This window comes from Centroberyx gerrardi, chromosome 9, assembly GCF_048128805.1.
Source record: "Centroberyx gerrardi isolate f3 chromosome 9, fCenGer3.hap1.cur.20231027, whole genome shotgun sequence".
Lineage (NCBI taxonomy): Eukaryota > Metazoa > Chordata > Actinopteri > Beryciformes > Berycidae > Centroberyx > Centroberyx gerrardi.
Window position 1 is genome coordinate 33,120,404 of NC_136005.1, and position 27,016 is coordinate 33,147,419.

At 42.2% G+C, this 27,016-nt stretch overlaps 1 protein-coding gene across 1 annotated transcript in view; it reads left to right on the forward strand.

Moving 5' to 3' along the window:
- The first annotated feature begins 9,824 nt into the window (after window positions 1-9,824).
- The window catches only part of wwtr1 (WW domain containing transcription regulator 1), a 65,194-nt gene continuing 48,002 nt past the window's right edge, over window positions 9,825-27,016 (forward strand). Inside the window, exon 1 of the mRNA XM_071900147.2 lies at window positions 9,825-10,496. Coding sequence (XP_071756248.1) covers window positions 10,093-10,496 — 404 coding nt within the window. The 5' untranslated portion in view covers window positions 9,825-10,092. The remainder of the gene's footprint in view (window positions 10,497-27,016) is intronic.

The following is a 27,016-nucleotide window of genomic DNA, read 5'->3' on the forward strand; positions in this document are numbered from 1 at the left end:
TCTGGATTTTTTTTCTCACCTCACCTCTTCAGTAAGTCAGACATTTTTGTGTCTCCAACAGAATGAGCTAAATACATAGAAGGAACCACACAAAAGATCACTGTAAAATGGCTGTAAATGGCTAAGACAGACTGTCACTTCCTCATTTCATTGCAGCTGACTAGAGAGGGGAACCTAAAGACCATATGTTGTGCGTGTGAGTGACTGACACAGGTGTTTCCTCTGTCATCTTCTTTCTTAGCTGCTTCCTGTTGCCAGCTGCTTTTGTCTGAAGTCACCTCCTGTGAGACAGGTATAACTTTATTGGTTGTCCTAGCTGCAAAGTCATCAGGGCCTTCAGATTAAAACACAATGGTAGTACAGAAAAACACTAGGATTACATTACTGGTCATGTTCAGAGACATCAGCAGTGCAAGGTTTGGGGTTAAGTGCCTAGCTCAAGCGCATACATACCCTCCTTTTGATGCCGGGGATTGAACCAGTAACATACAGTATAGGTGGTTTTTAGCCTTGCTACATCAAGACCAGTTTTAACCAGCCTCACAAAAACTACAGAGAGTAATAACGAGAATAAGTATTATCTTTACAGTCTGAAGTGTTGGTACGTTGATGACCTAATGCCAATGCTGATGCATTAATATGAGACATTTTTGTCCTCAGCTGACTGCACTGGTGTCATGCCAGCCAGAATAAAAAAAATAGAACTTCCTGTAGTAATAAAAAATATTATGCAACTTTTTTGGGGGGGTAATACAAAGTACCAAAGTGAAAATTAAGAATATATTTAAGGCTGAATTTATACTAATGTCAAACGTCCAAAATGTCTGCATATAATCATGTTGGTCTATGCAAGATGCCATACATGTAGGGCTGCCAAAAATAACAACGGCTCAATCACAAAACATATACACCACTTTGGCAGATAACTGCTTTTTAACAAAGCAGCTATCTGCCAAAGTGGCAAATATGTTACGCATTGTAACTATAGGCGGAGCCCTCTAACGGAGGTCTATTGGCTTAACCACTCATCTAGTCGCCGTAGCGCACTGAAATTTGCGTGCACGTGCTCAACCAACCAGGACGAGCCTATACAACCTTTTGGGGCCTTGTTCTATAAATGGCGAGTGGCCCCTCTGCATCCACTAAGTCTTCAGCGGCTCATGGAGCGGCAGGGTGACCCGTAAGAGGGGTATGTGATCATAGAACTATAGTTACAATGCGTAACTATAATATATGTGTAACGTAAACATTCTATTTCACACAGGCTTCGCCCTCTAACAGGGTTCTATTGGCTTAGGGGCTAAGCCCGATGACTTCACCTGCCGTGACACCAGCACAAACAACATGCTGTGCCATAGCCTGAACTGACTGTCAAGGTGTTACAGGTCAGTCAGGTCTGTGCCACTACCATCTGTCAATAGAGTGGGGGGTGGAAAAAACCCACGGCACACACTACATATTGATACAAGATTGATGTAGTGCCGACCGACACAGAGGCTGGTCTCCATTGTGCTGCAGCCCGAGAGCCTCAAGCCCACTAGGTCATTGTCTTACAGGTCTCGTGTCCCAGTACTGAGCACCTAGCCTGAGAAAGACCCAGACACATCCAACAGATAAAATCTGATGACTGGACAGGATGTTGACCACGACGCCGCTGGTCACACCTGTTCCACTGAACAGTGCTGTGCACGTGACTACACTACGTGTAGAGTGCGCACGGATGGCTCTAGGAGGGTCTCTACCCGCCAACACATAAGCCTGTGATATTCCATCACAAAGCCAGTGGGCGAGCCGCTGTTTTGACAGGGACTTGCTAGTCACTCTGTCTGCATAGCACACAAACAGCTGCTGTGTGCGCCTCGCCGTGGTTGTGCGTTCCACATAACATGCCAACGCGCACGGCATAACTGATGCAACTATTCCCTCTCCTCTCCATGAGGAGGGGGATAGAAAGCATCCAGTTGAATCATCCTTGACAGGAAAGAACTATTCATGTTCTTAGGTGCGAAGGACTGATTCTGTCTGAGTGTGGCACCACTCATGTCCCCACTTATCATCAGACAACTTGGGTTGACCGACAGGGCGCACAAGTCACTCTCTTAGCCAAAGTCAGAACAAGCAGCAAAGCTGTCTTAACTGACAGCTTTAGAGAAACCTGCCAAATCGGTTCAAAATGCTCCTTAGAAAGAGCCTCGAAGACCAATGGCAGCTCCCACTGGGGGGCAGTGGAACGTATCTCAGGACGCTTCCTCCTAGCCCCTTCCAGGAAACGTTTCAAGAGAGAGTGGCCAAAAACCGACCACTCTCAAACCCTCATGACAGGAAGCGATTGCTGACGCATACACTTTAATAGTAGAATGCGCCAATCCCCTCTCCAGCAGGTGCTGGAGAAAAGAGCGAACAGATCCAATTGAGCAATTTAAAGGATCAATGTTCTGCTCTCCGCACCACTTCGGGAAGCCCAACCATTTAGCCTTGCAGCTATCATGGTGGACTGATCCCCGCACCCTGGATGGTCTGTACCACATTGGCAGCCAATCCAGTGTGTATCAGTCCCCCTTGAGAGGCTGATCCATACTGGACATGGCGTCTATCGCTCTGTGTGCCTGAGACATTGCTCCCCAAAAACTGAGGAACTGCCCAGGGTGGGGCCACCACCAGCTGCATCATTTCTGCGTACAACGGGCCATGGCCCATTCTTTCGAACGGGCCATGAGAATCAGGTCTTCTAGGTAAAGGAAGACCTGTAATCCCTGTCTGCGCAACGGTTCCAGCGCAACGGTTCGGCTACTTTCTGGCGCCCTGCACCTTCTTGAAGGTGCAGGGCGCCAGAAAGTAGCCAAACGGTAGCCTGTTGTACTCATAGCTGTCGTTTCGAATACAGCTGCCGTTCCAGCCAGGAAGGAGGCCGCTCTGCCGCCGAAGACCCTCGGCTCACAGAGCCCGGGTCCCTGTGGTTCCTTTCTTCCAATGATGTAATTTGAAACTCGCGTGCTCCCGCTGTGTAGATTGCAACCTGCTTCTCAGAGAAATCAAGACCGCCGTCTGGGAGACAAAGCGGCGGGCATCAATCTCTGTCAGGCCGGCTGGTTGAACATCAAGGTGGATATCTCTTCACCTCTCCTGGAGGAACTGTCGTCTCAAACACAGCCACTGGCTGAGCCGGGAAGGAAGATGCGCTGACCCCCAGCTCACCAAGCCCGGATCTCCATGGCTGAGTGAGGCGGCACTCTGTGACAGAGCGTCATCCTGATGCTTCCCCGCCGTTTAAACATGAAAACAGGGTGGTTTATGTTACCGAGACCAGACACACTCAACAGACCCAGGTTGTTGGCCACCGCCGTGGACTGAGCTGCCAAGTGGAAAAAATTCTAATAAACAATTCCACCGTCTCCTATCCTCCAACTATGGGGGAGTAGGGGGAGTGGCTCCAGCGATGTTCGTAGCATTGGGAGGACCCAGCGCTGCCGGCACCTCGCCATAGACAATGATCTGCAGTTAATGTAGTCCGACGGATTGCTGATGCCGTAGCGGTGTGGTCAGGACCGGGGCGCTTGAAGCAAGTCTCGTGCAGGTCCACCACGGCGATCAGGCCGGGCAGGTCGACAGTACTTCACGATTGCTGAATCTGACAACGTCATCCTTGGCAGAGTTGTTCTGTAGATTATACGGAATCAGCCTCCACAAATGCTCTGTGACACCAGGCAGCATGATATTGCCATTAGGAATAATTGTGCCACAGCTATAGTTTAAAACAAACTTTTTAGACAGTAGTAAGAGTTTTCTGGTGTTTTTTGTCATCAATTTTTTTAGGATTTTTAGCCTCAAATTTACTATACACCGAAATACCAAATGCTTTTATTTTGAAGGCAAAATGGTCTAATTCTGGCTATCCCTGGTTGAAGGTTGAAGGTTAATTACGCAAATGACCTGCTGTAGTGATTAGTTGGTATCAAAACCTGCAGCCTGTTGGACCTCCATGGACAATGATGGAGGACAAGAACTAACCTGTCTGGATATTTGTTTCAATAATTCTGTTCAATTGCTGTAGAATGTACAGTAATGTCATTTATTCCTATAATATCTTCAGTATTTCTATTTTTGTTGTATTTTGCAGAGAGGGAGAGAGAGGATGAGGAGCTAGGGAGGTGAGAGTGTGGAGGGAGGGAGACATGGGTTCCTTGTGTGTGTGAGGCAGGGTAGACTGGGTATCATATGTCTGTATGTCAGCTGAGCTTCTGGTGGAGTCAGTTGGCACAGACAGATGGAGATAGAGTGTGTGATAGATGATACTACTAGTAGTACTGTTATTACTACCACTGCTACTGTAATAGTTTGCTCATACAATTCGGTTGCTGAACTGCTGAGCAGGCCATTCTAAGCCAGCAGTGTCAGCTGTCACATTAGCCTGTTGCTAAAATCTATAGCAAGTTTAGAAATCACTGAGTAATATTGGGAACTAGGGATAAGCCTATATGTAGATTCAGGGTAGTGGAAGAGACTATTATTTTCATGCTACTTGTCTGATGGTCCTGTAGATTTATGACAGCCTAGCCTGATGATGCCTATAGTCAATTAAAGTTTATTTATGTGTCCCTTCATCACAAGCATGTCCCAAAGGACTTTACAGTTTGACTTTATCTAGATTTTCAACAATCAATCACAAAACAAAAATATAGTCACAAGCGGCAGTTGACAGGTCTATGCTAATTTGTCCAAAGAAACCTAAGACATGATTAGTGTACCATACTATTGAGCTTGCAGAGAATAGTGCCCTCATGTGTCTTAAGACTTGGCAGGTCTCCTATCCTTGGCAATGAGGCTGACTTGGACACTGATATTCATTTCATACAAAGCACCTTTTTACACTCATTAGCGCTACAATGAAATATAACTCATTTGGATGTAAATTCTCAACCATTCCGTGTTCATTCTGTGTTCACTCTGCAACTGTCTGCAAAACTAGATCACTATTTTTTTCTGCTAGTGGCAGAAAAAATTAGTTCAGTGATTTCCTGAATAGTGAAAGTGTGCATAATGGCGGAATTGTGTCATGAAATCATAGCTAATTTTAATTTATGAACTTTGCAACTTTTACGTCTACTCTCAACTCCCAAGGTACAATGGAAGTGAATAACACCAATGTAAAAATATTTTATAAATCAAAAAGTATGAAATTCATCATAATGAGATTTAATAGGCTTACAGTTGCTTGCTCTATGAGTAGCCTATTCATGAAGTAATTGATGATGTGGATGGATGGAAAGGAGAAGTTATTGGCCAAAACGTAAAATTTCTTGTTAAAATTGTTTGAATAGCAGTAATATATGAAGGCACTTCTACAGTCCTTGTAAAAGGCATTGTACTTCCTACACAGTATGGACCTGCTGGCTTTCCCAGTGTTCTGGTGGACCCTGGTCTTCAAACTTGGTGTTGTTAAAGGAACTGTTGTATTTTGGTTGCACTACCTGGGATTTTAACTCATAACACTTACCCCTCTAGGCAGCTAACATACCAATTGAACTAGTGAGGGACTAACACCACTGTTGCGTTTCTGACAATATGACTTTATGAGTGCATGGCTTGAAAAGCTGGTGCATTTTAGAGATATTTAGTGGTCTTAAAACAGGGTATCTGCAGGTATCAGCAAATTGAATTTAATGCTTTTTAAGACCTTTTTAATGCCACTTTTAAGACCTTTTAATGCCACTCTGAGGTTGTTTGTTAGCATATTCCTTGACAGATATTTATGCGCACTGAAGTCATCCAGTAGCCGCTGCTGAAAATGCACTAGATTTTTTTTAATCAAATGTATTTCTGCCGAGACGCATCTTTATGCATTTTAGCCAGGTGTGGTCGCGGAAAGAGCAACAATAAAGAAGATATTTAAGACCCCTGGGAATCACATTTCAGACTTTTTAATGACATTTAAAGGATAAGGCTGGTGTTTTTTAATGCATTGCTTACTGTCAACAAATCCTATGAAAATAACAAAATCAGCAATGATTTTGTTTTGCCAACAAGTCTCGTCCATGTAGCCGGTGCCCAATGCAGCCATGTCCCAGCAGCCATAGAACTCCATTGTATTAAAAAAACGATTAAAAACACGTCAAAGAGCCATGCCGTTGCTCTGGGCAACATATTTCATCATCGCGATGCACCGGGCCAGCCGACTTTTTCCTCAAACAACTTAATAAGCCGGCTGTAAAGACGTTTGCAATCTCAGGAAAGTAGTTCCGTAGCACTGAAAATAGTCCCCGGCGTAATGAAGAATTTGTTCCCATTTGAATTTGATTTGGTAATAACTACAACAGCCTGACTTTTCGTGGTAACAGTTAGCGATTTTTAAAATTGAAACTATGTCTTTGTGAGCTGTATTTCAAGGTTTTTAGCTTACAATTGGAGCCAATGACTTCCGGGTTGACAGCTAAAAATGGTACGTGGGAAGTCAGAAAGTAACGGGAGTAGAGCAAACGCATTGTTGATTTTGTTATTTTCATAGGATTTGTTGACGGTAAGCAATGCATTAAAAAACACCAGCCTTATCCTTTAAGGCCTTATTTTTTGCAAAATTGATTTAATGCTTTTTCATACTTTATAATGACACGTGGATATCCTGTAAAAGATAAGTTCGGTGATTTTGGACCTATTTATAATTTGTCTCTTACATACCTGTAGTACTTGGACCAACAGAAAATACTGGATCTTGAATCAGCTGTCAGTTGAAACAGCAAGCTCCTGTTGCTAGCCTCTTGCTGCGAACAATGAGTCCAAACAGGGTATGTCAAAATATTTCCAAAAAAAACAGTTAATGAAAACGACATGGCAACCAACCAACGTATTTATATTCACAGCCTGGAAGGTAACAGCACTGCACCATTTCCACTCAGTGTCTTCTACCAAGCTCTAGCCGGCTCCATGTGCAGTTGTTTACAATCTGACCTGTCTGCAAAACTAGATCATGCCACCAGTAATGAACTTTTACCCCACAGCAGTCGGGGTAGAGAAAAATAGTTCTGTGATTTCCTCATTAGTGAAAGTGTGCATAATTGCGGAATTGTGTCATGCAATCAGAGCTAATTTTAATTTAATTAATTTAAAGGCATACTGAGTAGCATTTTGCTGGTTGTGGCTTGTAAACCCCTCCTCCCTGCAGTTGCCAGAACGGTAAATGTGGTGTATTGCAATTGGTGCAGTTGTGACAGAGGGCCACCAGATGGCATTGGGGGTCGGTAATAGAGTTCTGGGGTTAACAGTATCAGAGAAAAAGAGTTACCTAACGTTACCCGAGTTGTGTATATGCAAGATCTGTCAATAAAGCAGCCTTTGGTGAGATCTCTACTGATGTAGTGAACCTGTGTTAATAAAAACACAACAGTAAAAAACAGTAAAAAAAAAAGAGCAGCGAGGCGAAACAGGAAGCAGACAAGGTACGTTCCAAAACGAGAGAACCTGGGGTTGGTTTTGCAGGTATATACACCCACTGCCAAAAGGTTGACTCCCAGAAACATCCCGAACATTCAGAAATAAGAAAATACAGAAGGCAGGGTCTCTGCTGTCACAGACTACCAATAAGTAATGATTGAGTAGGATAATTTTTGGATGAGTTTATGCTATTTCAAGGAGGAAAATTCCGCTCAGTATGCCTTTAATTTAATTCAATTTAATTAATTTTAACTTTTGCATTTACTAAACTCACCTGTGGAGCCTACAAATGGCTTTTTTGGATTTATTTTGACAAGCCCTGTTTGAACTCATTGTTAGCAGCAAGAGGCTAGCCGGAGCTCCCCATTTCAACCGACAACTGACTTGGGAGCAAATATTCTCTGCGGGTCCAAGTACTATAGGTATGTCATAAACAAATTATAGATCCAGTATCAGCGAACTTATCCTTTAATGTCTTTTGCCACTGTTATCATGGAATCTCCTTGAACAAAGGAGGCAATGAAAAATTTTTATAATTACATTTAACTAACCTAATTTTGTCAAAATGGTAGCCTGCAATATACTTTAAAAGCGGACAGTGCTCTGCGTTCATGACTCTGTGCCAAGAGGGTTGGCCAGACCAGAACCAGCTGAAAGGAGTAACAAAAACCTACTGGCCAGATAGAGCAGTTCTTAGTGTTCACGGCGGGTTACTAGAGGCACTAGACTAGTAATCCCCTCAGCCATGCGCAACTCAAACAAACAAAATGGTAGCCTGCAATATACTGTAATTCTCTGCTCACAAATTGGCATCTATCTACTGCATATTAGTAAAAAAAAAAAAAAATTTCTCTGAGATAACCTGGATGATATGTCTTAAATGAAAATCTAGTTAGATGTAAAGTTTTGCATATCAGTAGAGGCAGTCATTTTTATTGGCGTTTATAAAATCATGCACACATGAAACATTCTGTGCCATAACTTTTATTGTTCAACATTTTAGACATATTTTCATTGAACTTGCTTCCTTTTTTGGATATGGAATAGAACTGGGTTTTTTATTTATTATTATTTGATGCAAAATAAAAATATAGGCATGTTTCAAAGGGTTAGGGTTATATTCTAACACTATATTTGAATATATACTCTATATAAATATATCTATAATGTATTGTTGAATATACTTTGGATCTCGTGTTCTACTATAGACAAAGAAAACACATTTAGACAAGGTAAAAAATGTATTCATGCTAATTTATATTCAAATATATAGGCCTATCAATTATATAAAGGTGTGCAAATATCCTGGCCACTAATATCTTTAATATAGCCTATTTATTGGTCTAAATCCACAATATTTTTTTTCATTATTAATCAATGTTGGTCATTGCAGCATAGAAGTATAGCCTACATTATTAAATACTTGTAATTAAAAAGCCAAAGTCAACTCAAAAATGTAAAAAGTCAATATTGATAGAACATATAGAAAATTATATTTTTGTTGTAAGGACTAGCCCACTAATAAGATGTGAAAATGCCTTGATTGTCCAGAACAATAGAGGGTCAGACAGGCAGATCTCTCTCTCTCTCTCTCTCTCTCTCTCTCTCTCTCTCTCTCTCTCTCTCTCTCGGGTTTCACTGGATTATTCACACCCACACTATAGGACGCAGCAGGCATTTATACTAGCCTGATAAATTCCGTTCTTGCGTGTGGAGAAAAAGCCACGCCAAACTCTATTCAGAACATCTGACAATTTATTATTTCCCTATTTATCGACAAACGTACATAGCTGGAAGAACATCAAGACCCTATCTAAATCGATAGAAGCCACTCTTTAATTCGGCATACATCCAGCGTTTGCCGATAAGTAGGCTGTCATATTTTAGAGTTTGGCGTAGCGTCCTATTGTAGGCTACTGGCATTATAGCTCATGCAATCTAAAAAAACCAGACAAGCTGTTTTTCAGTACAAAGACATCAGAGGAATATTGTGTTTGAACGTTTGGATTATGGCTTCAACAGAGCTAGACTATATCAACACTTAATAAGTGGCCTAGGATTGTGTATGGCTCTATTTTGTTGTTCAGCGGACTCAGCCACCGAAATCATTCCCAAACGGGCCGAGTGCAGCAGCTGAGATTTACCAAAGTAACACAAACCTCCTCCTCCTCTTTTCAGCAGTTTTACCATTGACCTACTTAAAATTTCAGTACAAATGCGGCTTTACTAACGAGTTGCTGTTGTAACACCACGTATAACTTTTATGCAAGTAGTTTTATAATCGCTAAAGTTTCCTTGTTGCTCCCTCCCCTTTCCGACACTGTTGAATATTTATGAAGCGCCGCCCGGCTGTCCCGTCCCAACTTTCTAGTTTACTAATTCTACATTGAGCCGACGGTCGGCTGGGAAAAACGTAAGGTAAACTCGTTGTGGCTAAGGGAAAACACCGCCAATAACATCTGTCGTGTGGCGATAATTCCAGAGTTTTGTTGAACTTGTGTGGAGCTATTTCAGGCCGAAACGGACGTCGGAGTGAGAACAAAAGTTTTTTTCCCCAACAGGAGCGTCGGAGAGATTTGGGAGGGCAGTACTGACAGTCAGGAGGCCGCAATCTAAACTTTTCCCGAAACTTTCTGTCGTAATTTTTCACATTATTCTATAAGCAAGATGAACTCCAGTCAGCAGCCTATGCCGGGGCAACAAGTAGTGCACGTAGCCCAAGACTCAGACACGGACCTGGAAGCCCTTTTCAACTCGGTCATGAACCCAAAACCTTCCTCTTGGAGGAAGAAACTGCTCCCGGAGTCTTTCTTCAAAGAGCCAGACTCAGGCTCTCACTCCCGTCAGAGCAGTACCGACTCCACCTCCCATCCTCCCCGGCTCCAGGTTTCCCACACCCGCTCCCACTCCTCGCCGGCCTCGCTGCAGCTGGGCCCGGTGGGCAGCCCCAGCCCCGGTTCTCAGAACCACCAGCATCAGCGGCACCAATCCTTCGATGTGGCCGAGGAACTGCCGCTGCCACCCGGCTGGGAGATGGCCTACACCAGCAACGGACAGAAGTACTTTCTCAAGTAAGTGTGTGTGTGTGTGTGTGTGTGTGTGTGTGTGTGCTAGACGCCCATTTGATCAGATGGCAGGTTAGGGAAGATTTTTGTATTTTTTTTTAAAATTTAGTATTGAATTGTAGAACTGTCTACACTATATACTACTTTTGAAGATGAATGATAGAGTGAAACCTGGTATTGCAATAGGCATTCTTATACATTTTCTAATTGGGATAATTTCTAGTCAATTATATTATAGTGACGCTATTCCTCGTTTTGCTGGGGATCCCTGGAAACCCCTCCAGGAACCCTAGAACCTCATCAATGACCTTTGGAACCCCCTTAAGGACCCATGGTGCCCCCCTGACCCAATTTTGAGAACCACTGCTATAATGGTTTGATCTAATTTCTAATTTCACTTTCATCATTGATGCTTTATCAGGGTGGCTCTTTAATCAGAACAAAAAAAGACGACCAGAAAACCAGTCACCTTAGAGACAGACACACAGATATAAAGATACAAATGTTACAACCTGTACTGCCACCTTTGTGTGTGTGAGAGAGAGATCCTCTATTTATTCTGTTATAAATATATCAGATTTTCCCAGTTATCATCATAGTGGAAAAAAAAAAGTTTAATTGTTGTAGTTTTGATTGTCATCACTAAGCCTCATAGAATCAGAACCACAACATATATAGTTCTGGTGGTGCTTGAAAAATGTTTTAGCTACCACTGGGACAGTAGCATGCAGACTGGGGAAGATTTCACAAGTCTGTAGGGTACAGTGGGGCACGTAGGCTTCCAGCCTTATGGGTTTTCTTAATGCCAACACCGATATTTTGCATCAAAGTTGTTGCTTTTCAATATACATTTGACCATTTTTATTACAAAAAATTCCAGGTATCCAGTGTTTCAGAATTGTATCCTTGTCAGGGTGGAAAAGCCTCTGAAGCAGGACCACGGGGTACTAAAACTCTCCACTGTAACTAAGGCTGTCCTGATCTATTTTTTTGTCTTAGTACCAATCCGGTTTAATAAATAAACAGTATCTGCGTGTACAGAGTACCGATCCAATATTTTTGTAATGAATTGAATAATGTTTTTTTTTTTTTTTAAATAATTGAATCATGTTCAATAGTCAAATTGTTTATGCCAATTGGTAATGCTAGGTGTGATGTCAAACAAAACTGAAATTTTAAAATATAAAAAAAAAAATATTGCTTATTTGCCTTCTATCATCAATTTAGTCAGCAGCCCTAGCTGCAAGTGGCCATTAGCAGGGTCCAAGCCCATGGGCCAGACAAACACAGGTGCCTGAGATATCACAATTTGCAAAATTGCCAGTTTGTCCTCACAGCAACATTATAGAGCATGACCAAATGTGATCTGACACATTTCAGAACCCATTCGCAAATATGTATGGGAAGTTTGATTACTCTAGACTTGAATGTTTAGATTTGTGCATCTTTGCTGTCAAATTAATTTGTGTGTCTTGGCCAAATGTATGTAGGCAGTTGAAATATGCTGTGTGCAAAATGTGGTTGAGATTGAGTCAACTTTCCAGGAGTAATAAAAAAGCGTTACTGTAAGGTTGGCCTGATGGTGGCGCTATGGAGCACAACCATATGTGGCTGGTCTGACAGTCTGAGGTGCATCTCAAACATTTATGCTAAGTTTGGTTGTTTAAGCATATAAAAATTATGCTTAAATTCCTGTTTGCATACCTTTGCAGTCCACACTTTGTAATTTAAAAAGTCAGTTTAACAGCAGTAATCTAGTCCAAATATGCTGTGTGCAAAATGTTGTGGAGATTGGATCAACTTTGTAGGAGAAGTAGCTAAAAAGGTTTTGCATACAGTTAAAAATGGCATGAAACTATCAAGGCAGAAATGAAACCAATATTTGCAATGGATTCATGCTGAGTGAAAGAATCTGAGGAAAATAAATTATGCTAGGTTATATGGTATTGGCCAATATCTAAAGTTGTTTGTTATAGTGCCACTATCTGGCTGACCAGGGTATTTTTTTTTACTCTTAGCATGAAGCATTTAGGAATTATGCCTCTCTTCCCATTTGTGCATCACAGCCAAATGGTTACAAGTATCAAACTTCTGTGAAATTGGCATGATCTAGGCTAGGCAGTTCAAAAATGCTCTGTGTAAAATTTGATGGTGACTGAATCAACTTTGTAGGTGAAATAAAGAACAAGTTAAACTAGGCAAGTCTAGTTTAGCCGGACCGTGAACGCAGCCTGTGGGCAACATTGTCAGGAACTGAAACATTTGACCCATGACTTTTTGTCCATAAATGGTACTGGACCCTCTTTTCATGTAGTCTAGAAGATACTTACTCCCTATTGAAAGTCAGTGAGACATAGGGCAATATTTCCAGGCTCTTGGGCAATGCCCTGTGTGCTAAAACAGGTGCTGTGGCATAAAATGTGGCATGGAAAATGGATTGCTCTGAATCTACACATACAGTATAGATGACGTACACAAAGGGATTTACGCACATGTGCGTTTCAACAATGGGGAAGTGTTTCCCATAGGTTGACAATTTACTTGTGGCAGTGGTTGTTGGCGTTGAGTACAATGCGACTGGTCTACTAGTCTGTGCATTGCCATTGACAAACATGACATGATGCGCACATTAGACGCATTAAAGATCGATTTAGATCAGTTTCTATACATTGACCAACTTTTGATTTTTTTGGTGGCCATGCCAATGTTGTGGTGGTGTGCCACAGATGAAGCTATATATGGAAAGTAGGGCATGTGCATTTCAACAATGGGAGTCAGTCAGTCAGTCAGTCAGTTAGGGACAAATACTATTATTGGTCGGCCCTGCTCGGCAATCCGGCACAATATGTCCTATTGCAAGGTTGGCCTGATAGAGGCGCTATGGAGCGCAACCAAATGCGGTATGATGCCCTGCCCATCCCAAAAATGGATGTGAAGCTTGACTGCTCTAGCATCAAGTGTTTAGGAGTTGTGCTTATCTTCCTGGTTGTCCTCGCCATCAACTTTGTGTGTCATGGCCAAACAGTGTGGATTTTCAAAATGCTGTGTGATAGGACAGTGGAAAAAAAAAACGAAAACTAGATTAGGTACATTTTTTTTGAAGAAAATGAGGGTGTGCTTGGTGACAAAGCAATGTCTGTATGTGAGAGAAAGATAATTTTTTTTTTTTACCAAATTATTGCTTAAAAGCCCTACAATTTAGATCAAGTTAATGTCACTATAATCTTGACATCAAATTGAGTCAATGAAGTCTTTACAGCTTCTTAGCTTGAAGACTCTTGTCCAAAACAGGGATGTAATGGCGTGTTTACAAACAGGCTACGGTAAAAGTTAGATTTATCAAACATGGCCGACAGCCTGTGATGCATTACATGGGAGGGAGAAATCAATAGTTTCAGCAGTCTGTCCTCTCACGTCAATAATGGTGGAACAGATAGTCGCCCTAAAGGCCAAAGACACTGATGCATATGAAGATGCAAATATAATGAAGTTTGTATGAAGTGGTATGAAGCATGATGACAGCCCACAGCGTATCTGCCCCTTTCTAACCAACTGTTCTGCTTGAATTTCTCCAGACCACCGTTGTTTGACACGGAAGTCTGGCTATCCCATATTAATGTCACTAAAAACTCATTCTAAGGTGGCAGCCACACTGATCCATAATATCCAGAAAAAGGGACAGAATTATCCACATATAGATTTCTGTCCGTTGGGCAGTGTTGGAACGTGATGATGGGCAAGGCAGAAGTACAGTAACAGTCATAACGGTGCTACTTCATAGAAAAAAGAGGAAACAGACTATACAGTATGAAGTAAATAAGAAACTGACCTGAAAAACCTACAATCATCCCAATGTTATACCTGACTTTCTTCTTTTTATCTTTGTTTTGGTTGTACCATAGTCCCTGTGTTCACTACTATTTTTCCAAAACAAACGTAGGAATGCCTCTAATTGACTAAATGGATGGTGACACATCCGTCCATCCAGAAAAAGTTCAATTAATCTGACAGAGATGGACACGTCATCAGCCCTGTGTGACAGCTCTCATTGAAAATTAATTGAAATAAACTGAGACAGACACAACGGATCAGTGTGGCCACCGCCTAGGGTTAACTTGGGCTCAAATGATGCACAGTAAAAAACAAACGGAATGAACAGAGGGTAAAAATAATATAAGTATTAAGTGCATCACTTTCATGAATACTTCCAAGTTGTTGCTTTGAACCATCAAGTTGATCCAGCGAATATTCCCACATCACATGAACGCAGCATAAGCTCCAGTTACATCCACAGGCAGGTAGTTGAGGGAGGGAGAGAGAAAGAAGTAGAAGAAATAAACAGACACTTCAAATATTCTCAATTGTGTACCAATGACTGTTGCCAATATTATTTGTAAACAACCTCTCCGTCCCTCCCCAACCGCCCGCGAGTGAGTTGACTGTAAACTACACCATGGCAAAATTAAACGACAAGTAGATGAGGAGGAAGCAGTGGGAAGACTTGATGGAGTCTGATTGGGGTTCTGACATTGAAATGGATTTGGATGATGAGCTGGCACAGGATGGCACAGTTTGAACACAACATCAACAGATGATGCGCAATCTGATCCAATAGATGTTCACATAACAGAGCTATTGGCTGACTCATCACTCAAAATGACAATCACTGGTTGAAATGAAAGTTGTCTTTGTCATTGCAACTTGGACATATTGACACACATCCATCCAGGGAAGAAGTGACAGTCCAGACAAGGAATACAGACGGACAGAGAGGGAGAGAGCCGTGTTTTTCTGTGTGTCTGAGTGTTTCCGGCGAACATTTGTGAGGTAACGTCAGCACCTGCTGGTCTGCTCTGCTCACTACATTCCTCCCCTATCAAGTAAATATAGGCACAAAAATAGCAATAATAATTAAATATCTCAAAAACTGTGCGAGGGATCGCGTAATAGCAACTTGCTCTGCAATGACCGGACTTTTCTGATGTAGAATATGTCTAAGTAGCATACCCACTTGATGCCCTTATGGATGCCCACAGTGCTGTAGGCATCCATAAGGTCCAGCACTTGGACCTTAATAATAAGCCATATTCATACATGTGTAGGATCTGATCAAAATGTTTCATTGGTATCAGTTCAGTTTATGGGTGTGGTTCAGTAACTACAACAGGCATGCTCAGACGGAAACACTTGAAGATCGTCTATTTGTCCTAGGTCAACTGACCCTGTTGTGCCAGCAATTTCCTCAGGCTCATTGTACTGTAAATTGTACCAGTTTTTGTGTGTTCCAGTGGCCTTTCCTGCCCGGCTGAGGATTTTTCCAGTGTGTGCTTGGCCACTTTCACTATCTGTGTATGTAACTACTTGTCCAGTTTTCAGCCTAAGGCCTTCACGAGTCGTGATTGAGTGTGTCTGTGATGCGTCAGATTGATCATGATTACCCCTTCCAGGCTGTATTGATGTGTGAGGGGGCTCACTGTTATCCTCAGCATCAGGGGATTCATCATTTGTAGGTGTCTCTTCCTCACTGTCATTTTCAGTGTCATAGTTATTCTCATTGAGCCCAGCTTCTGGTAACGTGGTTGATGATTTTCAGTCCCCTCCAGCTGATTGTCCCTTTCTCCCAGCATTGCTTGTGGGCCATCTACCTTTCGAAGCCTGGATTGATGCACCCGAACGTAGGTTCCCCCATGCCTAACAAATATCACCGCACCATCTTGGCCGATGACCACACCTGGACCTTTCCACTCTGTACAATCCACCCGCTTGTAGTAGACTTTGTCCCCTGTTTTGTATCGGTCATCAATGGGCCGCAGTTGTTTACGAAGGGCTCTTCGGATCCTCTCAGAGCATTCGGCTTCTGTAAATGCTCTCCTTGTAGCATGTAATGCTGCGATGTGCTGGGCTATCCAAGTACTCACACTAGTACCTTCTAGAGCTGGCGGCTTATCAGTGAGAACTGAAGGCAGATTTGGGTTCTGCCCGAACACTAGCTGGTAGGGACTGTAGCCATGCACATTGTGCATAGAGTTCTTTGCCATCAGGGCCCAGTCTAGGGCTGTCTTCCAGTCACATCCGTTGTCTCTCTTCACTTTCAGCAGGATTTCAGTGAGGGTTTGATTATGCCTTTCCAAAAGGCCATTGCTCCATGGGCTGTAAGCTGCAGTCGTCTTCACTTCAATGTTAAAGTTTTTAGCCATGTCCCTCATTTCTTTGTTGTTGAATTCACCTCCATTGTCACTGAACAGTCTGCGCGGAGGACCATGAACACTTATCCAGCAGTGAATAAAGTGGTTCACTATCTCCCTGGGTTTCTTGGTGGTGACAACGCTCCCTGCACTGAAGCGTGTGAAGTGGTCAATGGCATGCAGATACCACACTCCCGGCTCTAGCTCATGCAAGTCCACGGCTACAGTTTCATTGTAGGTTGAGGCCATAGGTAAACCCACCGCTGGCTTTTGCTTTGGTTTGCTGTACCTGATGCATGTCTCACAGTTTTTCACAATGTCCTTGAGAATTGTGATGCATTCATCATCATTATTACCTGAGCAGGCCAGTAGTTTTTGCAGTCTGTCAACTGAGGCATGTCCAAATTGCTTAAGTAGTTTCAACAGAACTTTCTGTTTTTCCTTTGTTGTCATGTTTTCTGTCACAGTGAGAATGTCATGTTGTTCTCAGAATGTTCTCATTTTGGATCTTGCTTTCATCTGGGTTACTCTCTTCTCTTAAGTTCACACAATAATGTCCTGAAGATGTCAGTTCAAGTTTCACTGGTTGCTTGAACATTATGGCTTTGTCATTTTCAATATCCAAAACTGCACCTGCTCTTTTCAGTGAAGTTTTGCTTAAAAGCAATGGGATATTTGCTGGGACAACTTCTGTTTCAATTTGACATCTAGTCTGTCCTATCATGGCTGGAATTTTCACTTTCTTTGTAGAATGAACAACTCTCCCATCGCCAAACTTGAATGGTCTTGCACTCTTTATGTCCTTCATTTTCAATAACTCACTCTGTGTTAGTCCACTTATGTAATGATCAAGCCATTTTTCTCCACACACTGTTCTAGTGCAAGCTGTGTCAATCACAGCTGATCCTAAAGACTCCACCATGAAGATCTCTGTGTCAGACAAAGATTCTGTTGACAACAAAGTAATGTTGCATTCTTCAACAACATCTGTCAGTCTCTCATCTTCTGTCAATTTTGCATGTTCATTTTTGTGTGGACAATCCTTTGCCCAGTGAAATGTGCTTTGGCAGACTGCACATCTTGTTCTTCTGCCATATCTGTCGAGCAGATTCGTGCCTTTAACAGCCGCTTGAATTTGCAAACTTGACCTACTTTCTCGCTTGCCGGTAAATCGTGTGTAGTGGGCAGAGTCAGCAGCATCTCCACACACTCGCAGTGCACCAGCGCCCTCCTGTGGCGAATTATCGCCAAAGATTCTCTTCAAGGCTGACTTCATGTTCACAAATGAGAGGCTTGGACAAGCGGTAAGCGCCAACTGTTTGTCTTTAACATTAAGTCCCGCAGTATCTAGTAGCTTGAAAGCTAACACAGCATCTGGAAGCTCCATTTTGAACTTACGTATTCTGTTGTACCGACGTTCAAATTCGACAATGTAATCCACCATCGAAACGCCATTTTCTCTTGTGATCCGGTCAAACTCCGTGTACGCCTCGTACTGGCGATCTTTTTCCTCTTTCAAAAACACAGAGTCCAATTTTGTCAGTAGTGTAGTCATTCCTTCATCATCGTTCATCATCGTCCTCTGCGGCGATTTCTAGTGCACTGTCCCTCACTCGTCCCGTTAGCGATAAGGCAACCACCAAGGCCTGCTTCTTCTTCTCCAGGTCGGTAACCAGTCTCCAAATTTCAACCTCATTTTTCCAACTTTCGTAAGACTTCTTCTCGCCAAACGCCGGCGAAACTTTGTAATTGCCAGCGGCCATCCTCTGCTACCAATGTGGTTCAATAACTACAACAACAACTGTATATATTAAGACTTTACTGAAACTTCTGCTCGACAGAAATAACAATGACAGCATCCATTTTCTCTTCCTTTGAACGTGCGCTCTCCCCCAATGCGCAGTCAGTAACATAGCAAGAACATGCGCTCTTCACACATGCGCAGTGAGTAACATAGCACTTAACAATGGGCGTCTCATAGACAACCAGTGTAGTATTGATTAATTCTACAGTAGTATCTAAGTACAACCATGTAATTAATCATATCCATCAGGTGGATGACACTGACTGGACCAGGTCCCCGTTTCACGTACGTGGTTTAAATAATCCAGGATAATTGGACACGTGCTGCATCAAATTATTTTATCAATTGAGCTCAGGCTTTGTCCGCTTCACAAACATGGATTAGGATTTGATTAGTCAATCACGCATTAAATCATCTCGGATAACTACGCGCACCCGCTCTGCTACAAAGAGGAGATGAATCGCACACCAAAAACAGGATCACACTCCTTATATGGACACGAGGGCTTATGGCCTTGGTAACAAGTCTGGCTAAATTGTGAACTCGCTTTGTGAAACGGAAAATCCTGGGTTTATGCCAAATTGTCAACAAACTTACCCGGTTAACTGAGTTAGCCACGTACATGAAACGGGGCCCTGATCCCATTCTTAATAAAAGGACAATATTAACCCGATAAATGGGTGTCATCCTTAGGGTAATGGCAAGTGTAATCACATATACTCTGATACACAAGGCTAGACAAATATATTGGCATATTAATCTTGGTTTTGACAGTATTTTAAGGGATTTTGTTTTTTATTGTACAAATTGCACCCTGATTGGATGTCATTTGGATGACAATATTGTAAAAATAAATGTTTGTACGGATCCATACCTGTATACTGCACAGCTATATTTTCAGTCACAAACCTATGCTGATAAGCTAGAAGGCATCCTTTTCCATGGTCCTCCCATCAGCTCTGACAATTAAGCCTGTTTAATGTCCACATTGCTCTCTTCTCCTTGTTTTTAATGGACAAGAGGTGTTGCTGACATGCTGAATATTTTTTACACTCTTTTAGTAGGAGTTTCATAGTGTTGACTAGTGACTGGTGCTTGCCGAAGCATCTGCTGAGCACTGCCTTCGGCCCTGTGGTGTAACCTGATCTAGGCTCAACAACAATAGCGATGGGAGGTGTGTGTGTGTGTCTGTGTGTTTTGTCTTTGTTTTCAGCCGTCAGCTAAAACTATAATAGCCTGCCTCAACCCCCCCCCCCCCCCCTCCACACACACGCGCGCATACAGAGCTACAGACTAACTTTTTCCACTGGTAGCACTGGTGCCAGTAATATTTTTATTTGGTGACACAAATATGGCAGACAAGCATATGTACTTGGAGGAAGGGAAATACACACAGTGTAAATAACATTATTAGGTGCTAAAATAAAAAAACAAACAAACGCATCATATCGAGTTTATGTGACTAAATAACTAAATGTGTAGAACATACTTTACAATCAAATTCTAACTATTAGATCCTGAAAACAAAAAATAAAGCAATCAGTGGAGGCCAGTTAATGGGCATGATGCCACTACATACATTTGTTAAAACAATACCGGAAATCCTCTAATAGTGGTCTATAGTCAATTAAAAGCCGGGTCTCCGATAATGGCCGGGGGCGTGGTCGACACGAACAAATAAAGGCCGGCCTCAAATACAGGCCCGGGGAAAAAAACAAAGGAAACAAGACTAGGTCAAAACCTAGTATATGGCTGGACCGTGTCCGTCTCCTCTCTCCGCTGCTGCCTCTCCACCGTGCCCACGGCCCGCATTGATCCTCCCAATCCAAGCCCCAGACGCCTGGTGACGCATCAGCGTCAGGACCCCCGCCGAAATCTCGGCCGGATCACCGGGAACACATCGGCGCCCATGTTCAGTTAGCTTCAGTTGGCTTCAGCTTACATGCAAACAACGGTGGATACCGGTAAACTCCTGGTGCCTGTTTGTAACTGTAGTTTGTAGTAACGTACAAGTGCCTCAAGATGGCTCGGCCGGCGGAAGTCTCTGGAGCATGCCGTCGTCGATTACCGTAATTATCATAATGCATTGCAGTAACAAAAAAACGTCTACCTAACGTACCCCAACAGAAGCAGATCAGAAAACAAGGAGGCTTCATACTAAAATATGAGCAAATATACTTATCAAATAGAGGGAATTAGAAATAAAGGCCCGTCTCTAATATAAGCCTGCTTCCAATAAAGGCCTGGTACCCTCTGCAGTTGAGGTAAATAAAGGCCCGGACCAATATTAGAGGATTTACAGTAGTATAGTTAAATTCATAATCAACCAAGCTGTTGTGTAAGTAGTAATAATATTAATTTATTATTTATGTACCTTAATTGTAATTACTCATTAATTATAACATTCTATACACATTATTATTTATGCTCTCAACCTTAATTATAATTCTTCATGAATCTTAAGAGTGTTATCTCACTGTTTTATTGCTTGTTGGTGTTTTGATTTGTATTAATAACTAAGATTAGTTTGTTTAGACCTCATCTTCTTTTGTATACTTATTTTCAATCAGAAGGAGAGAAGGAGCGAACTGTTGCAAAGTAGAGAGGAATGCAGTGGGACAGGAGTGGCAGTATACATCAGTGTTGCGATGTGACTGTGGGAAGTGGTTTACATGAGTCTGTACTTGTATACTTGCATGAATCAGATAGGGGGCCCCCTAACAGAAGTTTGCTTAGGGCCCCAGCAAGGCTAGTATTGGCACTCAGTACAAGTGTTTGGGGGCAATGACTGTAGATTTATCTCCTCGCGACACCTACATTCTCCAGCATGTTCTACTATAAGCAGTAATGAATTGGTCAAGCTGGACAACAGGGATCCGATTTTACCATTATCTGTTGTTCACCAGGTTGATAACTCATCACTCCTGGCTTTTCAGTGGTTACCCTTAGCTTGTATATTTGTCAGTGGAATATACATAATGAGGACTTTCTAAGATCACTCAAGAACGTTTATCAGCAAAAATAAGCTTAAAAAGCGCAGAATGCCTGCAGGCACTATTCAAACTCTTTTGCGCCTGTGTAGTATGGTGCACTGGGACATGGAGTGGTCCATGCCAGAGCACATAGACAAACAAGTCTGCACTATGCATAATAGTAGGTAATAAGCTACTGGCCACACTGATAACTAGATGTAGCCTACAACATGGAAAAATGATACGAGTAATGTAACAAATTACTGCTCCCAGGGAACAATAAGTAAAATAGTAATATTACTTTTTAAAGGAGTGACAAGTAATAATTAATATATACGTTTTAAGAGTAATGAGCCTGACACTGAACACATTACATTAACATATTCAGCACATACAGTGTTAAAATGCTCTGCTGTTGAAGTTAATGACTTAATGATATAATTATAGAGCCGATGTGATCATTCTGCGCCATCATTGACTTATGTTTCCATTTTTTTAAATAGGGGAGTAAGCCAGGTGTCTTAACCAGGTTTCTCATAATTAGAATATGAGCTTACCAGGATATTCTAACCCATTTATGACATTTACATGTGTCGACCCAAAACCAGTTACTGGAGTAACCAGGTTAAGAAGGCAATTTTCTGTGTTAGGCAATTCTCTGTGTGCGTAAACACATAGGATTTCCTCTGGTAGTATCTAACGTGTTCTATCATTTGGCAAAATGTCACATTGGTCTGATGCCAAAATAACAAAGCTCCTCAAGATCTGGCCAAAAAAAGACATCATTGTGTTTTTTCCAGGAAGGCAGCTATAATTTATCAGCAGAGACAGGCTCATGCCACACTACCTATAAACATATCTCAACAATGTCTGAATCCTTAAGTAAATGGTGTAGGTGTGTGTGTTGGAGGGTCTATCTGTGTTTGATCTCAGATAAACTGTCGGACCGAAACTTCACACACTCTCCATTTATTTTGCTCAATTGATAGTATTCGATTAGCGTCATCATGGTCGCCGCGGCCATATTGTTGACATAGCTCTGCAGCTGTCAACTAGTGACAGCAGCACTAATAGGAAGCTAGCCACCGTTAGCGTTATCTCTATTGTTTATTACCGTTTCTGTTGCGTTAGGATCTATTACAAAATGGCGATGGTGTCCTACGTTATACACAGCTGTAGTAACAACAACAAAACCCTCGGGGTTAGTTTGTATGCCTCCCTGCTGTCCGCAGACGTGAAGGGAGAGAGACTGTGGATCTGCAGCGCAGGAGAGATGTGTGGATAGTTAGGAGAAACAGGCTAAACTTTCAGCTTCCAGCTCCTCACAGCTAAGTCTCTTCACCTCATTTTACCACAGGTAGACATTAACGTTAGCTAAGTAAAGAAGAGTTTGTAAATTGATTGGTCATGATTGATCCAACGCCAATAATGTTAACTTAGCTATTAAGTTAACAGTGAACAGTTGTGTGGTGTGAGGTGGAGAAGCTAGAGAAGCAGGTACACCGCACAACTGTTCACTGTTACCTGTGGTAAAATGAGGTGAACAGACTTTGCTGTGAGGAGCTGGCTGAAAGTTTAGCCTGTTTCTGCTAACTATCCACACATCTCTCCTGTGCTGCAGATCCTCTCTCCCTTCACGTCTGCGGACAGCAGGGAGGCATACAAACTAACCCCGGGGGTTTTATTGTTGTTATTACTACAGCTGTGTATAATGCAGGACACATCACTATTTTGTAATAGATCCTAACGCAACAGAAAAGGTAATAGACAACAGAGATAACGCTAACAGTGGCTAGCTTCCTATTAGCGCTGCTATAGTTGACAGCTGCAGCGCTATGTCAACAATATGGCCGCAGCGACCATGATGACGCTAATTGAATACTATCTATATCAAATAATCTTTATTGGCATAAATTGAAGAGGATGATATTGCCAAATTATTTCAGTGCATCACAAAGCAAACAGTACTTTACATTTACATTTAGAAAATAGTCTAGGTTAAAATTGACGTTACAAAGTTGTCTGTTTTGAACAGAATGCTGGTATTTTCCATAGCCTGAGTACACAAACACATACACACATGCACAGACACATGCACAGATGGCAAGGAGGACAGGAAATTGAACTCATGGTACGGAAAAACGTCTCTCAACAACGCCCTTAATGAATACTGATGCATGTAAATGTGCTTGTCATTCCATTCTCTGTGTGAGAAAATGACAAAGACGGAAAAGAGAAATTTCCCCGGTGGCCTCAGGTCGAGCATCACCAACCTCAGAGTGGCATTAAAAGGTCTTAAAAGTGGCATTAAAAAGGTCTTAAAAAGCATTACATTAAATTTGCTGATACCTGCAGATACCCTGTTTTAAGACCACTAAATATCTTTCAAATGCACCAGCTTTTCAAGCCATGCACTCATAAAGTCATATTGTGAGAAACGCAACAGTGGTGGTACACCCTCACTAGTTCAATTGGTATGTCAACACCAACTTTGAAGACCAGGGTCAACCAGAACACTGGGAAAGCCAGCAGGTCCATACTGTGTATTGCAATAATGTAGGAAGTACAATGCCTTTTACAAGGACTGTAGAAGTGCCTTCATATATTACTGCTATTCAAACAATTTTAACAAGAAATGTTATGTTTTGGCCAATAACGTCTCCTTTCCATCCATCCACATCATCAATTACTTCAGGAATAGGCTACGCATAGAGCAAGCAACTGTAAGCCTATTAAATCTCATTATGAGTTTCATACTTTTTGATTTATAAAATATTTTTACATTGGTGTTATTCACTTCCATTGTACCTTGGGAGTTGAGAGTAGACGTAAAAGTTGCAAAGTTCATAAATTAAAATTAGCTATGATTTCATGACACAATTCCGCCATTATGCATACTTTCACTATTCAGGAAATCACCAAACTAATTTTTTCTGCCACTGGCAGAGAAAAATAGTGATCTAGTTTTGCAGACAGTTGCAGCGTGAACACAGAATGAACACAGAATTGTTGAGAATTGACATCCAAATGAGTTATATTTCATTGTAGCGCTAATGAGTGTAAAAAGGTGCTTATCTTTGTATGAAATGAATATCACTGTGTCCAAGTCAGTCTTATTGCCAAGCATAGGAGCCCTGCCAAGTCTCAAGACAGTTAGTCACATGAGGGCACTATTCTCTGCAAGCTCAATAGTATGATACACTAATCATGTCTTAGGTTTCTTTGGACAAATTAGCATAGACCTGTCAACTGCCGCTTGTGACTATATTTTTGTTTTGTGATTGATTGTTGAAAATCTAGATAAAGTCAAACTGTAAAGTCCTTTGGGACATGCTTGTGATGAAGGGACATATAAATAAACTTGAATTGACTATAGGTGTCATCAGGCTAGGCTGTCATAAATCTACAGGACCATCAGACAGGTAGCACGAAAATAATAGTCTCTTCCACTACCCTGAATCTACACATAGGCTTATCCCTAGTTCCCAATATTACTCAGTGATTTCTAAACTTGCTAGTTTTCAGCAACAGGCTAATGTGACAGCTGACACTGCTGGCTTAGAATGGCCTGCTCAGCAGTTCAGCAACTGAGGAACCCATGTCTCCCTCCCTCCACACTCTCACCTCCCTAGCTCCTCATCCTCTCTCTCCCTCTCTCATTGCTAAAGCAAAATACAACAAAAATAGAAATAGAAGATATTATAGGAATAAATGACATTACTGTACATTCAGCTGCAATTGAACAGAATTATTGAAACAAAAATCCAGACAGGTTAGTTCTCCATCATTGTCCAACAGGCTGCAGGTTTTGATACCAACCAATCACTACAGCAGGTCATTTGCGTAATTAACCTTCAACCTTCAACCAGGGATTACCAGAATTAGACCATTTTGCCTTCAAAATAAAAGCATTTGGTATTTCGGTGTATAGTAAATTTGAGGCAAAAAATCCTAAAAAAATTGATGACAAAAAACACCAGAAAACTATCTATCTAAAAAGTTTGTTTTAAACTGTAGCTGTGGCACAATTATTCCTAATGGCGATATAATGCTGCCTGGTGTCACAGAGCATTTGTGGAGGCTGATTCCGTATAATCTACAGAACAACTCTGCCAAGGATGACATTGTCAGATTCAGCAATCGTGAAGTACTGTCGACCTGCCCGGCCTGAACGCCGTGGTGGACCTGCACGAGACTTGCTTCGAGCGCAGCGGTCCCGACCACACCACTACGGCATCAGCGATCCGTCGGACTACATTAACTGCAAATCACTGTCTATGGCGAGGCGCCGGCAGCGCTGGGTCCTCCCAATGCTACGCACGTTCTCCGGGATCAAGCTCCAGTGTGACGACAGTGAAGCGGAATGTGGCGGCGACTCACCCGAGCCCTTCTGCCCTGGTCACGATTCCCCACTGCTGGCTTGCTCCCTAGACCCGGAAGTGGAGGAGGCGCCGATACTGCAGGGAGACAGCGAGGATTACTCTCCCATCTCCGCTCAAGCTTCCTCTTTCGCCTCTGCTTCCCTGCCTCATCCATCGGTGAAGCAGGATTTCCCTTCTCCGTGATGATGGGAGGGCTGTCGAGAATATTGGGATACAGCTGCCGCCCCCCCCAAATCCTCACGGCGTGCTGATCGGCTAAACCAGGGTGTGTACGGGCCAGCGACGGGACCAGACCAGTCTTCGTAATTCCCACCCTGGATGTGTGGGAGAGTGTGCAAGCGTTGTCGCTGGAGCCGCTCCCCCTACTCCCGCATAACTGGAGGATAGGAGACGGTGGAATTGTTTATTTGAATTTTTTCCACTTGGCAGCTCAGTCCACGGCGGTGGCCAACAACCTGGGTCTGTTGAACCACCCTGTTTTCATGTTTAAACGGCATATTTAACTGGAGGACTTATACTAGAATATTTTTTTAAATGTAAAAATGTCCCTTCCTTTTCCAAGTTTAAAAGCTACTATACAATTCAAGTTATCACGCCTACTCCACACACACATTGAATGCTGGTTCCTGGTTGCGAACACGCGTGGCTGAGCGTTCCAAACAAACGGCAAACAAAAGCACAAAAAGCAATGAAAACAACGCAACAAAAATACAAACGGTAAAAGAACATTTATTCAAATAAGAAAGTTTGTCAATAAGAAAGTGTTGGGAGACCCATCACACAACGATTACCAAACAAAGCTGGAGGGATTATGTCGAACGCACCTCAGTTAACAAGACAGTCTACCGAAGTAGATATATTTGAGGAATTAAAAGCAATCAACGGGAGAATGACTACTATGCAGACTTCGCTTGAAAAGCAGTTTGATAAAAAAGTGGACAGTTTATGTGACACGATGACTAAGCTTGCTAATGACAATCTGGATTCAAAGAAAAGGGAGCTGGAGAGAGAGGCTAGGGAAATCAGAGAAAATATCGATATGGAAATAGGAATTTTAAGCTCAAGGATGGATACCATCGAATCAAAGATCGAGAATGCCAAAACTTCCAAGGAAACCAGATTTGAACCAGATGTCTCCATTATAATCTCCAGCCTATCATTTGAGAATAATAAGGATACGGCA